The sequence below is a fragment of the Vombatus ursinus genome, unplaced genomic scaffold, assembly GCF_900497805.2.
Source record: "Vombatus ursinus unplaced genomic scaffold, bare-nosed wombat genome assembly UNPS02005459.1, whole genome shotgun sequence".
Lineage (NCBI taxonomy): Eukaryota > Metazoa > Chordata > Mammalia > Diprotodontia > Vombatidae > Vombatus > Vombatus ursinus.
Genome location: NW_020945237.1, coordinates 8,723,110 through 8,737,065, shown reverse-complemented (window position 1 = coordinate 8,737,065; position 13,956 = coordinate 8,723,110). Strand labels below are relative to the sequence as shown.

Sequence of the window (13,956 nt, the reverse complement as noted above, 5' to 3'; positions counted from 1 at the left end):
TCTAGGGAATTACGCTCCAGGAATTTAATCAGCTATCCTTCAATATGATTTTAATGAGTCCTCCATGTCAGCCATTCACAAGGTAGGTATAATAAATCATTTTCTACTGGGGAAGATACTTGTGAAGGATTTACAAAGGATAAGACATTTCACTTTCTGTAGATACAATTCATTATATTCACAAGCCTTTATTCTGTTATGAAATCAAGTGAATTATACATTGAATGAAAATCTGACCCACCATGTCCTAATATTTATCCATTTTTATAACTGTTGCTTGATGACTTATTCTTAAGTAGCCCACCTTAATATGTAATATGATTTATTGTGGGACAGCCTGCATTTTAAAGAGCCTGTATATAGTGTAAATTCCATTCCAAAGCTCATTTGTAAGACAGTTGTTTAGAATTTGGAGTGTGTTTTCCCGTAGAAATATTGCTGTGACAGGTGGTAGGGTTCTCCCTATAAACCACAAAATCCTGTTTGACTCAGACTTCAGTCCTTTTGAATATTAAAGAATTTGAAATGAGGAAGCATGCTAATTTCTATTTTTCTTTTTGAACTAAAGTTCACAGAGCTAATCACGATTTTCAGAATAATTTACTATGTTAATTTTCACCATATGTGTGTTCTTTATCCCTCTAGAATTGGCCTACAAGGAGATGTGACTGATCCGAGGACAAAGAGTTTCCTGCATATTCTTAATATTCTTCCAGGGTACAGCCTTAATTTCTTCAGAGTCTTATGTGGAGTATGAAAATTGGTCATTTGGGTGAATGTGACCCTTGCTTTCACTTTATCCAGATACTGTAAACTGTTCTTGCTACCCATTTGACTTGGGAGCTAGAAGTCCCTCAACGCTCACCTTGTTCAGTTCTCTCGTTTTACAGATTTATAAGGCCCAGACAGATGAAGTATTAAAACCCATTGTCACACAGCTAGTTAGAGGCAGAGCCAAGACTAGAACCCAGATCTCTGTCTCTCAGTCTATTGTGTTTTATACTATATTTTCCAAAGTGAGTTTGCTTTAAGTTTACTTCTAAAACAATGATTTGGCTGAGCCTGATTTATCTCCACAAGGTACATGAGTAATGACTTTTCTGACTTTTTAAAGCATTAGTAATGAATTCTTTCTACTTTGCAAATGATTTGAAAAATGTTCTTCCTAAATAATAGTGTGGGTTTTGTTCCTTTTTGTAATATAATTTACAATAACTTTTTTCTTGCAGGCTACAAAAATTACCAAAGTATATCCTTTTAGAAAATGTTAAAGGATTTGAAGTGTCTTCTACCAGGTAAAGCATATGTTTGCCTTGATTGTGTTTCAAACTTGAGTGGTCTTGTAGCAGAAGATATTGAAATGGCAACTTCAGAAATGAATTCATGCAGATACTGAAATATGACATTTATGTAGATGTAAAATAGGGCCACAGTTCTAATTTTGGCTAACTTTTAAAAAAAGATATTGCATTTTTTTATGATATGCCTACTGATTTTTTCCCTTTTCATTTTGGGCATACTTTATGAAATATTGTCCTAATCAGTGTGTTTCATGTAATATCATAATTCCCTGTAACCAAGCCCTGTCTTCACATTGTGAAATCAAAATCATAATGCTTAATATTCAAGTAAGATGGACAGAGTAGCCAGAGGACTAGCTTTGCAGTGGGGGGTCATTTGGATTCATTTCCTGTCTCTGATACATCCTGACTGTGTGGATAAGTCATTTAACATCTCCCTGTCCCAGAAGCCTCTCTAGAATGCTCAGTAACAGATGAGTTGTCAGTATGCATCAGTGAAGAAAATTTCCACATCAGAGAGCTCCCCAACACCAAGGAAATCATTGATCTGGACCAAAAAAAAAAAAAAAATTCAGATTACATGGTGGAGCCATTAAACTCTCTTTAAGTACAAAATTAAAACAGATAAAAATAATTAGGTACTCATGTCATATAAATATAAAGGACATAGTAATGACTACCCACCTTTGTGGAAAGCAGTTAAAATTCTAAATTCCATTAATTTAAGAGGCATTTTCCCACAAAAACAAGTTATTTATCTTTCAATCTCCCATAGTGTCTAAAATTGGGTAATAAATGAAGTAGGCCCTTAGAAAATGTTTGTTGATTTTGTTAAATGATGACTAAGCTTCAGAGTAATAATTCACCTCTGCAAAATGACCACTTGACCGATCTGAGCCTCATTTCCCCATTAAAAGTATTGGACTCTGGGGTCGTGGATGAATTTGAAGGGGCTCAAGAACTTGGGTGGAAAAAAGTTATATTTTAATTTTCACTAACCTTTTGTTGTCTGTATCAATGAATGTCTCCTTTAGAAACAGAAAGTTGCTTAGTTAGAATTGGGATTATTCAAAGCTGTTTTTTGACCACTAGTTAGGGGTAAATGAACCCTATTGCAGTGCAGGTAGGGAGACTCAATTAGAATGCTTTGTTGTTATTCTCCCTTTTGACTAATAGTTGGAACCGTGTAAATGTTAAGTCCCTCCTTCCTTCAGCAAGTCTCCTGGTTCTTTCTGTAAGAATAAGAAATGAATTCCAACCCTCTTCAGTAAGTTATCTAACCAGAACTAAGCTCATATTTTGCAATGACAGAACCTTTTATGTAAAACAACATTTTGCATAACCGTTGGAATAAAACCCTTTGAAAATTTTTTTTAAATACTATTGATAAAACAAAAAACTACTGAATAAAAGTGACAAAGAATGGAGGAAAAAATAGTATTGATGACTGCAGATAATCTAAGGCTGACAAAATACTCATGTATCATCAAATTAAATTTGTTTATAATCTAAAAATACTAAAACAAAATTAATGAGAAGTGTGTAATTATTTGCCCTTAATAAGTTTTGTGCCTGGAAATGAATGCTATTGGACGTAATAAGTCACTTTAAAAGATGGTTCAAAACCATTTTCATTTTCTCCTTTACCTATGTAAGCTAGTATTTGAGAGCTGTTCCATTTCATTTTTACTTTTAAAATTCAATATTTTCATGTATACATTTGCTGTATTTTTAAGCGCATTAATTTTGCCAGAACCATGGAACAATTAAAAAAAATTGCTGTTAATCAACAAACAATGATTTAAGTGCTACTAGATGCCAAGTACTGTGCTAAATACTAAGGATGCAAAGAGTAAAAGAGCCTCTACTCTTAAGAAGCATGCATTCTATTGGGGACATATCTAGGTATATGCAAGATACAGATATTTTTTACTGGACCCATTATTTCATTAGGAGGGGGAGTCCAGGTGAAGTTAGTTTCCTCTGGTACTAGTACATCATCAGCCTTGATTCATTTTGCTTTATTACCTTTTCAGATTTCTCAGTTTTGTCTTACTACCTTTGATGGAAGCTGGTTACAAAAAATTCCATATGAAAACCTCAAAATATAAATTGATGTTATTTTGCACATGCTATAATCACCTGTGCATCCTATGTTATTGAATTGTTTTAGTGATTTAGCATAAACCAATAGGAAGTCAGTCTTTTGATCATTTGATTGATTATAGCTAATCTTCAGTGGTTATCTAGACCATCTGAGCCCAGTGTGCATAGCCAGCACAGACAGCTAAGCAGGTGTGTTGGCTTTATACACCCAGTTGCTATTACAATGTTTTCCTTTGTGCAATGCCAGGGATTGCTTCACAGCATCCAATGGCACGCAGTGCAGAGAAATTCTGATTACCAACTTTAATTATTCATATCCTCGAAGAACTAGTATGTTTATATTGCTATCATTTTATTATAGAATTATTCTCAGAGTGCCCTTCTCTGACACCTCATTGTAACCTGGTGGTGACCTTGGGTTCTTGATGGCTCTTCCAGTGGTGGGTTAACTCTGGCAAGTCCAATGAGCCTTAGAAATTTCATTCTGAGCTTTGTAACAGACTCCGTGTCTGTTATCTGAGAAACCAGCCTAGATAGGTTCAGATTGCTCACTGTCAGCTTGGCCACAGGGTGATGATTTTTGCAGAAGCTCTTAAAGATCATTTATTGAGTCTTAGAAGGATTCAGATCTGTGTTGGTGGAGGTGATACCTATACTAGTGAAATCAATGTTCACTGAATTATAGAAGTATTTCAGAGTTGAGCATAGCATCAGAAAATGTCATAGTAGTGGATCAGCTCTGAGGTCATGGCAGAACAATCCTACCCAAAATATTTAACTTATTTTTAAAGAACTTTCTTGGAGATACAATTTTTATTTTAATTTTTTTTTTAAGGCAGTTGGGGTTAAATGACTTGCCCAGGGTCACACAGCTAGTAAGTGTCAAGTGTTTGGTCTGAGGCCGCATTTGAACTCAGGTCCTCCTGACTTCAGGGCTGGTGCTCTATCCACTGCGCCACCTAGTTGCCCCCTACAATTTTTATTTTAAATAAGTTTCTGTGTTTAATATGAGGTCTACAAGTATATTTGTAATTGCATAATGAAATTATTTTTTAAAACCTTTTTTTCAGAGACATTTTTGTGCAAACACTAGAAAATTGTGGCTTTAAATACCAAGAATTTCTATTATCTCCAACAGCTGTAAGTAACAAATGATAAAGACCTGTGTATACTATAGCTTGAAGGCTTTTATTCTAGGAATTTGATTCATTCAATAGAATTTCTACTTTATGGACTGTTCTAGATAATGCTATACTTTTTGACCTTTTTAGTGGTACACACATACAGTCATGCCTATTTATATCTTTTCACATTCCTGTATATATTTTATGTGTGCATTGGTATACATTGTAGGTATACACACATTTTTTAATGAGAAATAAGGGTTTTTTTGTAGCTTATGTTCTGTTCATTCAGTCACAACCAAATAATTGTTTAAGTACCGAAAACATGCAAAGCTCATGTCATGTTTCTTTTTTAATCCATCTATGATATAGGAGGTATTGCTATTTACTAAAAATGGTTTTAAAATATGGTTTAATTGTATGATTCCAAAAATAGTATTTTTGTTTCAAATGGTATCAAAATCTTTGTCATATTTTAAAATAATCCAAAACTTTATAAAATTAATCATATCAAATGATAATGCTTATAATTTAGTGTTAGATTATGACTTTATAATTTAAAAAACCCCAAATTTTCTACTTTTGGAGTAAGGCACATTTTTGATAGGCTACTGATTCTTTTCCCCCTAATGTGCCTTTACTATCTATTCTGTCTTCTTTGGTTCTTTACTTTTTGTCTTTCTATCCATATGTTTTCACATTACTCAGTTCCCTGTTATGGAAATGAAGGGAAGAGATACATTTAAAACAACTAATTCCTGAAGCTAGTTATAAATTTTGAAAATGGGTGATGTTAAATCTCTAGAAGTATTTTAAAATGTCTTACTTCATATTTGGCTACCTTTAAATTTCTACCACATAGTGACAGCTTTATTGAATGAAATTGGATAATAAATGAAAAGCCAAAAATTGGCTTAAGGAGCAGACAATTTATAGCTGAAGGGTACTATAGAGATAATTTAGTTCAAATGTATTTGAATTTCATTTACTCAAACTGGAAAAATCTCAGTATTTGAGTATGACTTTACTTAGCTAGGCAGCTCTAAGACTAAGTTGCAGAAAAGAAGTCTACTTGCATTAGGAAAGGAAATGTCAGTTTCTTTATTGGAGAGTTCTCCATGCTAATGAAACCATGGGTCCAATCCCTGCCCTGATCCTTACTTACATTTTCCTGATATTTACCTGTATAATTTACAATGAAAATGGCCCTCTGGTAGAATATTTATTGAGAGCAATCCTCATCTCCATCAGTTGAATATAAAAGCATGAACTGAGAAGGACTGAAAAATTACTTCTGCAAACAATAGCTACATTTACTACTACAAGAAGGAAAATGTATGCGTAGAAGACTTTTTAAAAACTAACTAATTGTAGTCATTCTGATACAGCTTTTTAATTGAAATTGAAATTTGTTTTTGTGTAACTAATTGATATGTTTTGTTTTTAGCTTGGTATCCCAAATTCCAGACTACGTTACTTTCTAATAGCAAAACTCCAGTCAGAACCATTACCGTTTCAAGTTCCTGGTCAGGTATCACTTTCTGTTTTTTCTTGTTCATTTATTTTTGAAGTATCCTACATTAAGTCAAATTAGTTACATGGACAATTCTGACCTTCTTCCTTTTCTTCATACCAGTTAAGTCTTAAAATGGTTATACTCTCCATTATTTTCTATGATGTCTTAGCTGGTTAACTCAGATGATTAAACCATGTTTACAATGAGTACGAGACTAATTAGGGTCTGTGGCTTGTAGTTCACTAATAGAACCTTTGATCACAGTGGTTTCCAGGTGAGAGATGAGATGGCAAAATTGGGTCTGTGAAACTTCGAGCGTCTACCACCAAGGAGAATTCAAAACGCATGTCCATCTCATTTCATGTGTGAAAGATAGCCTTTTTGTCCCATATGTCACGATAGTACATAATTTGTCAAGTATAGGGGTCAGCTTTGTGAGTAAAACATAGAAGAAATCCAAGCCAAAGCATCTTTTGATTCTTTATTGAAAGTATTAAGTTGTGTTAGAAGAGTGCTTGTATTTTCTTTTACAAATGAACCTTTATAAAATGATCCAGATTTTATAGAAATAATTGAGCTCTTTGGAAGTTGTTGCAAGTCCTAAGGGAGCTACATGCAATAAATACCCACCGGGTGTAAAAAGGACTTTTCTCCTTTCCATGACTGTTTTTCCTTTTGTGCATGGAAGTGATCCAGTTCTTTTTTAATGAAACTTTTGGTCCAAAATCCATTTTCAATAAGTTGCTACCCTGCCAAGTAACTACTGCTAGACTTTGCTGGACAGCTTCTCCTGTTTACTGAGGGAGAGCACAATATCCTCATATCCTACATTATCTGACCACATGTAAAAATGGACGATAGATTGTTTCCTGTGCCTTGTGATGTGTCCTTGGAAATACTGAAAAAGTGACAGAGCATTCCAGCTTATCACTTTTAAGGCAAACATTTCAATAACCTGAGTAATTACTCTATAATTTCATTGGACAGTAGTCATGGATTTGTCTTTGATTTTTAAAAACATTTGCATCTTTTTACTTCATATCAGGTACTGGTTGAATTTCCCACAGTTGAATCTGCAAATTCACAAAGGCACACAGTTACCATAAATGTGAGGAAAAACAGTGAAGAGAGGAAAATGGAACCAAACCCTCACTGTGATGGCAACACACAGTGTTCTGGGAGAGAGACATTCCTTTTCAAACTGGAAACTGCAGAAGAAATAGAGAGAAAACTTCAGCAGGACAGTGATCTCTCTGTTCAAATGTTAAAAGATTTTCTTGAGGATGACAATGATATGAGTCAGTACTTTTTGCCACCAAAGGCCTTGTTACGCTATGCTCTTCTATTAGACATTGTTCAGCCCACTTGCAGGCGATCGACGTGCTTTACAAAAGGGTAAGCTTCAAAAAGACTCTATTGATGGTCAAAAATATCTTGGTCTTATTCGCCATGGCTTCTGTGATTACCCTTCAAACAAGTGTCATGTTTTGGAAATTGTTTCTGTTAGAATTCATTTTCTCTAATTACTTGGTTTTGGTCCAATAGAACATGAGTGAAAATTTCTTTTGGCAGAACATTATGTGCACAACCCATAAAAGTGCTTATAAAGGACAATGCCATTTGTTTGGTGACCTTCAGAAGATCTTAATTACTCATGGCACAAACGAGATTTCTATAGATGGTTGAATGACTGAATTCCTTAACTCCCTTCTTTTTATTGTGCCTTAAAGTTACAAAGAATTGTATCTGTCAGATCCATGCACCATTAAAATGAAACCCTCCAGTCATATTATTTTAAATAAATATATTGTAGAGATAGAATTGAAAGGACTTATATGTAGTTGTATGTGGGACTGAGGGCAGAGGGAAAGAGTCAAAGAGATCGCCGAGAATGGTGATAATAAGTGATGTAGCTAACAGACTTAATATGTTGTGGTCAGAGATTCATTCCATGCCATTACACAATTTGGCAGTAAACTTTATGACCTAAATTCCCCCCCCCCCCCCCCGTAGCTGGTTGTTAAATATTTACCACCACACTCCTGGCTAAACCCTCCTATATGTGTTGTTTCTCCATAGTAAAATGTAAACTTCCTGAGAGCAGAAGTGATCTTTTTCTGTCTGTAGAGCACTTAGCCCAGTGCTTTGCACATAGTAGGTGCTTAATGAATGCTTTTTTCATTCATTTATCATGAAATAAGTAGTATGAAGATGAAAGCAATTTTATTTTAACAAGTCATTTTTTGTTTTATTAAGACCTATACTGACTGTCATTATTTGGCCAACTCTTAATGAATGTTATGGAATATGGTAGGATATGTGGGTGTTTTAAAATGATAGTGGGTATTTAAAATAAAATAAAATGTAGGTATTTAAAATGGCTCTGAAAGTACAATAGTGTTGAGAAAGTTTGAATGGAAGGGCTTTATGCATTTTTCTCTTGTGATTTAATTTGGGGATGGGGGCATCTGGATGGGACAGCAGATAGAGTACCGGGCCTGGAGTCAGAAAGACCTGAGTTCAAATGTGACTTCAGCTGTTTGACCCTGAGTGAGTCATTTAACCCCCTTTTTGCCTCAGTTCCTCATCTGTAAAATGGGGACACACTGAAGAAGAAAATAAAGAGAACATGACTGAATGACTGAGCAACAATAGCTTTTTAGTATTGAGATATTTTATGCCTTCATAGATAGAAATTTAGCATCCATCACTTCTGAGCTGAGTAGTTTGCATTCACACCTATCTTAAGTAATTTTTGTTTTTTAGATATGGAAGCTATGTAGAAGGGACTGGCTCTGTCTTGCAAACTGCTGAGGATATACAGGTAATTTACACATTTTCAAATTTAATTAAAATCTTCAAGCAAACGGAATCATAAAGTTCTTAAAATTGTCTTCCCTACATTTAGAGGTATTTATCTGAATAGCATTTGGCATTAATTTTACATGTCCCTGCATAATCTTGAGAAACATCATGGCCTGTTAGTGAAAGGACTTGTCTTGGAGTCAAGAAGACAGCACGCCCAGCCTCTGACGTGTGCTGACTGTCTGACCCTCAGCGGCACGCCCCTCTTCACACCTTCCTGTCTTCCCCCCCACCCCCCTCCACCCCGAGAATGTCTGAGACTCCCAGTTACCATGAGTTCTTAATGTTTGTCAGGGGAGATTGTTCCCTACACTAATAAAATCATCTGGGAAAAAATACTAGTTTACATATTCAACATATTAATTACTATAGAATCTTTTACATTTAGTATTACTGGGTTTAAGAATGCACCAACAGCTATTTTTATGATTTCATGCAATTCCTTTTATTCCCCTCACTATTGTCTTGCAAGCATCTCATGCTTTTACCGACTTTGCACTGGAGCCTCACAGTGCCACACAGACTGCACTAGAGCCACACAGACCTCAGGGACTGCTTTCTAGCGAAGTCTATCTGGTTTTTAACAAGGTTCCTTTGGGACTTCAGCCCCAAATTTCAATGAATGGAATTGAATTTGGACCTATTTTATACTGAATTCTACTGTAAATAGTATACCAGCAAGGTTTCAATGCATTCTTCTCTGCCCTATTAAAACATTTCTATTAACATAAATTTACCCTTCTTAAAAATGTCATCAGAGTCAACTAAGTTTCTAGATCTGATGAGTGAAGTTTACTTAGTGCAATTTGTCACTTGAAGGGATTGTTAGTTGGTGAAATGAGTGATAAACAGTGCAAGGTACCATGTTCTTCCTCTTAGCTTTGTGAGACTAATGGGGGCTGCCGATGCTTTCCCTTGGCATGATCCATGACTCTTTTCTTATGGCTCTTTTATCTTGTGGTTGGCAAGAGTTTACAGTTTTGTGGTCGAGTGTTTGAGTAAGAGCATAGCTGATAATTACAGTAGAAAAATGTTCTGGCCTCTTCAGCACTATGATTTATTTCTTTTTTAGTTTCTGATGGCATTAATGTGTTTGTGACTCAGTTTAGGGTACTAGGCCATTTTGCTCAATGTGGAACACTTTGTAACCTTCTTTTTAATAGAAGACATGCTTGTATTCTTCTGCGGTATCACATGGCAGCTTTTCTTAAAAGCAGTTACACAAAACTTTATGATATCTGATGTGCTTTCAGATTGAAAATGTATACATGTCTCTTGAAACATTGTCAGAAGAACAGAAGCTTATGAAGTTGTCAATGCTTAAATTGAGATATTTTACCCCTAGAGAAATAGCAAATCTTCATGGATTTCCTCCAGGGTTTGGTGAGTAAAATTCAGGTAATTTTTGATTTAAATATGCTAAGTTATCCATCTCTAATACATGAATCGCTTCAGCCTCCCATTAATTTCCTCCAAACTGGGAGGCATTCAGAAGGGGGGAGAATAGACATTTACATTCATGACTTTTATAGATAAAATCTCTCCTCTCAATCTTGCTTTTGGATTTTAGTTGGGGAAATAATCTTGTTTGCATAAAAGGAATAGGTCTTTTTGATAGCTGTGAGATTTAGAAATATATGCTTCAGTTATTTAAATCACATTTTAAAAGCATGTATCATATAGATAGATATACACACATATGTGTATATGTGTATATTGCTTCCACCAAAGCCCTGCTTCAAGGGCCTCTTTCTTGTGGGAAGGTGACCCTGGGTTCTCAAAGGTGGAGGTTTTATCAAATTAGAAAAGCTTAACAACAGTAGGCTTAGCAGTGGACAGTGTGGCTTTTGTTTGATAACCGGTTTAGCTGAATTTGGGAGAAGCCCATCATCCTGTTGACTGCATTGTGATGAATTTCTGGGCACAGAAACTTTCAAAGACTATCTGCCATTGTAGAGGTACTGTGATCTGCCTTGGTGGAAGGAGTACCCCGACCAACGAAATTACATATCACTGAAATTCTGATTTATTTGTATGCTAAGCTGAGCTATAAAATGGCTGGTGAGCGCTGTTACTATTTTTACACCCATGGATCACACTATTGATCACTGATAAGAATTTGATGTGTGTTTTGAATTATTTTTTCAGTTGTAGTGATGGATTTGCACAAGTTCTGTCATACTGTTTGTCTTGGTTCTCTTTGTGATCAGTGAATATATTTCTAAAATATCTGTCCCACATTATGGGGTGAAGTCTCTTTCTGGAAGTTAGAGTGCAGCTAGCTAGAGAGTATATGATTGAACCTGAGATTGTGTTCTTTATTAATATTATGCTATCTGAACTAATTGATGATCACCAGTGAGATGTTCTGTTTTGTTTTATTATTGTTTTTAATATTTTAGTTTTTATTTATATCCAATGTTATGTGTCTTCTGCCTCAGTCTTACTGTAACAAAGTAGTCATGTTTATAAACCTGGAGTTACTTTGAATTAAATTATAATTGAGATGAGGTGAGCACTTTATTTCCTAATTCATATTTTTTGAAAATAACAGATGCATGATTAGGTGGAGTGATTGTGCTGCAATTATAGTAGTTACAGAGTTTAATACTTTATCACACTGTACTTTCTCTAAGTTTTTTTTTTTTTCAGTAACAGACCCTGTTGTTGACATAGCAACTTTTCTATGACCAGATCAGATTCTTGGTACTTTTAAATGAATACTCTCTTGCTGTTCTTGGTGTTCTTTAATCCAGTTGACCGTTCATTTATACACTTAATTAGCCTTTCATTATGTGACTGCTGTAGTATGTATGTCCAAAGTGTAACTCCAGTGTTACATTCACCTATGGAGTAATCATCGGTCTGTATTCTCTATGCAAAGATGACATGTCACAGGATAACTTTTAAGATTGAAATCTGGACTTTCATGTTCTGCGGTGAAAACAAGACTTTGAGTGTATTTTGTTTAAAAAAAAAGTAATGTTGCAAAATATGGATGAGGTAAAGAGGTAGCAGAGCAGGACAAGCAGTGGTGAACTAGTGGCGGCCGGAGGGTCAGTGCGCCTTCAGTGATCGTCACGCCGATGCTCTTTTCCTCCTTCCTCTGGAAGCGTTACGTGAATTGCATGTTCAGAGATCTCGTTTGTTAAGTCTCATGAAGTCATTTGTGTTACGTTGCACCTCTCACTTTTAATAAAGGATGGATCTTTTTGTGGCTGAAATTCAATCTTACAAAGATTTATACTCTGATTTCTCTCCCTTTCTCTTTCCCCCACTTCATCCCTGCCCCCTCCTCCTCTCTCTTTGTCTCTCTTTGTCTCTGTCTCTAGGATTTCCTGAGAAGATAACAGTGAAACAATGTTACCGCCTACTTGGGAATAGTCTTAATGTACGTGTCGTGTCCAAACTCATCAAGATATTGCTTGGGTGATTGTGACATACTTCAAGATGATGGTAATGATGTTCCCTCATGTTCAGAAGAGAATGATGAAATTTTTATTTTTGAAATTATTTTGAACAGACTGAGCCACATGGTTAAATTTCTTTTAGAAAGAATTTGAAATTTTAAGTTATTTAATATTAATTGTAAAAAAATATTATCAATTCAATTTAGAAAACATTTATTTAAGCACTTACTACAATCAGAGTTCTTGAATCTCACTTCCCTTTAAACTTCTCATTACTATCTACTCTATTTTTTAAAGTAAAGATCATTATTACTCATACTAAGTGTGAAGAATGTATGATAAATTTGAATATGCAAATGAAAAATGTATTCTAAAAATATGTCCCTTGAATAAATGAATCAAGATACAGGTGTCATATAGTGACCTTCACACATTGAGGAACATTGACACATTCTAAATAAAAAGACTTCTGTTGTACATGAATAGTTCATTGCATTATGTGGAAAGATCTTTTTTAAGTGTGTTTAACAGCATAATTGATAGATTGCCTATTTTTGTATACGAAATAAAGAAAAGTTGTTTTAATGCATATTGTGATTTTTATTTTGTTTCTTGAGGTATTGATTTTATTTCTTGAACACATTATACCAAATGTGTCTTTCACAACCTGGTTTCTTTTCAGCTACCTGTAAACTGATTTCTCTCTCCTCTCCTCTGCTGAAACTGCTCTTTCAAAATCTGCCAATGAAGAATCATTGCACACTGGAGCAAATGCTGAATTTGGAGCCACAGAACCTAGGTTCAACCCCTGCTTCTGCTCCTCTCTGCTGCTACTGTCCTATGTCTCTCTATTAACACCAGAGTCATCTTCTCTCACTCTCTTTATCTTGAAACCTGGTGACGTCATCTCCTACTCTTTCTTCCTTTCCCCTAGTCTCTGATAAAGAGGTGGCCCTCTTCTTTGACAAGACCAACCCATCTGGTCGTGCACCTGCTTCCATCCCCTCAGTGGTTAAGTAAATGTTAGGCTAGATAATCTCTAAGACCCCTATTGGTATTAAAACCCATGATCCAATCATGAGATCTATTAACTTATTTTTTTTTAGTCTTTATCTACTTTAACATCTTTGCAGCTTTTCTCATTACTGACCACCTCCTTCTGTTATCTAGTCTGTCTTCTCTTGGTTTTAAGATGTTATACAATCCTGGTTCTCTTGTTTCTGCAGCTACTCCTCTTTCTCCTTTGCTGTCTGCTCATCCTCTTTCCGTCTTCTGTTCCTTAGAATGGGTATTCCCCAATATCCTGTCCTTGCCCCTCTTCTGTACACTCTCTTCTTTAGCCATCTTACTTGTGTTGAGTGTCAGCTATTACTATAATTCACGTGACTCCCAGATCTCTATCTAGCCCTGCTCTTTCCTGAGCTCCAGACTATTTGCCAGATCTCTGTCTATCTAAATGCATTCTCTAACTCGTCATCCCACTAGTCAACATATCCTCAAAGTCATCATATTCAAAGCCAAAGTTTTAATTTCTCTGAAACCTGCCCCCCCTTTTTATTTTGATTTCTATCTGCAGCACTACCATTTGGTCTCCAATTAGAAAATTTTAGTTTTATCTTTGACTCTTTCTCGCT

At 35.3% G+C, this 13,956-nt stretch overlaps 1 protein-coding gene across 2 annotated transcripts in view; it reads left to right on the top strand.

Annotated features, from left to right (window-relative positions):
- TRDMT1 (tRNA aspartic acid methyltransferase 1) overlaps positions 1 to 12,911 on the top strand; it is a 56,581-nt gene extending 43,670 nt beyond the window's left edge. For both annotated transcript variants that reach the window (XM_027847900.1, XM_027847899.1), the window contains exons 3-11: positions 6 to 82; positions 646 to 717; positions 1,230 to 1,295; positions 4,478 to 4,547; positions 5,979 to 6,062; positions 7,093 to 7,442; positions 8,814 to 8,871; positions 10,166 to 10,295; positions 12,245 to 12,911. In XM_027847900.1, coding sequence (XP_027703701.1) covers positions 45 to 82; positions 646 to 717; positions 1,230 to 1,295; positions 4,478 to 4,547; positions 5,979 to 6,062; positions 7,093 to 7,442; positions 8,814 to 8,871; positions 10,166 to 10,295; positions 12,245 to 12,345 — 969 coding nt within the window. In that variant the 5' untranslated portion in view covers positions 6 to 44 and the 3' untranslated portion in view covers positions 12,346 to 12,911. The remainder of the gene's footprint in view (positions 1 to 5; positions 83 to 645; positions 718 to 1,229; positions 1,296 to 4,477; positions 4,548 to 5,978; positions 6,063 to 7,092; positions 7,443 to 8,813; positions 8,872 to 10,165; positions 10,296 to 12,244) is intronic.
- The last annotated feature ends 1,045 nt before the right edge of the window (positions 12,912 to 13,956 follow it).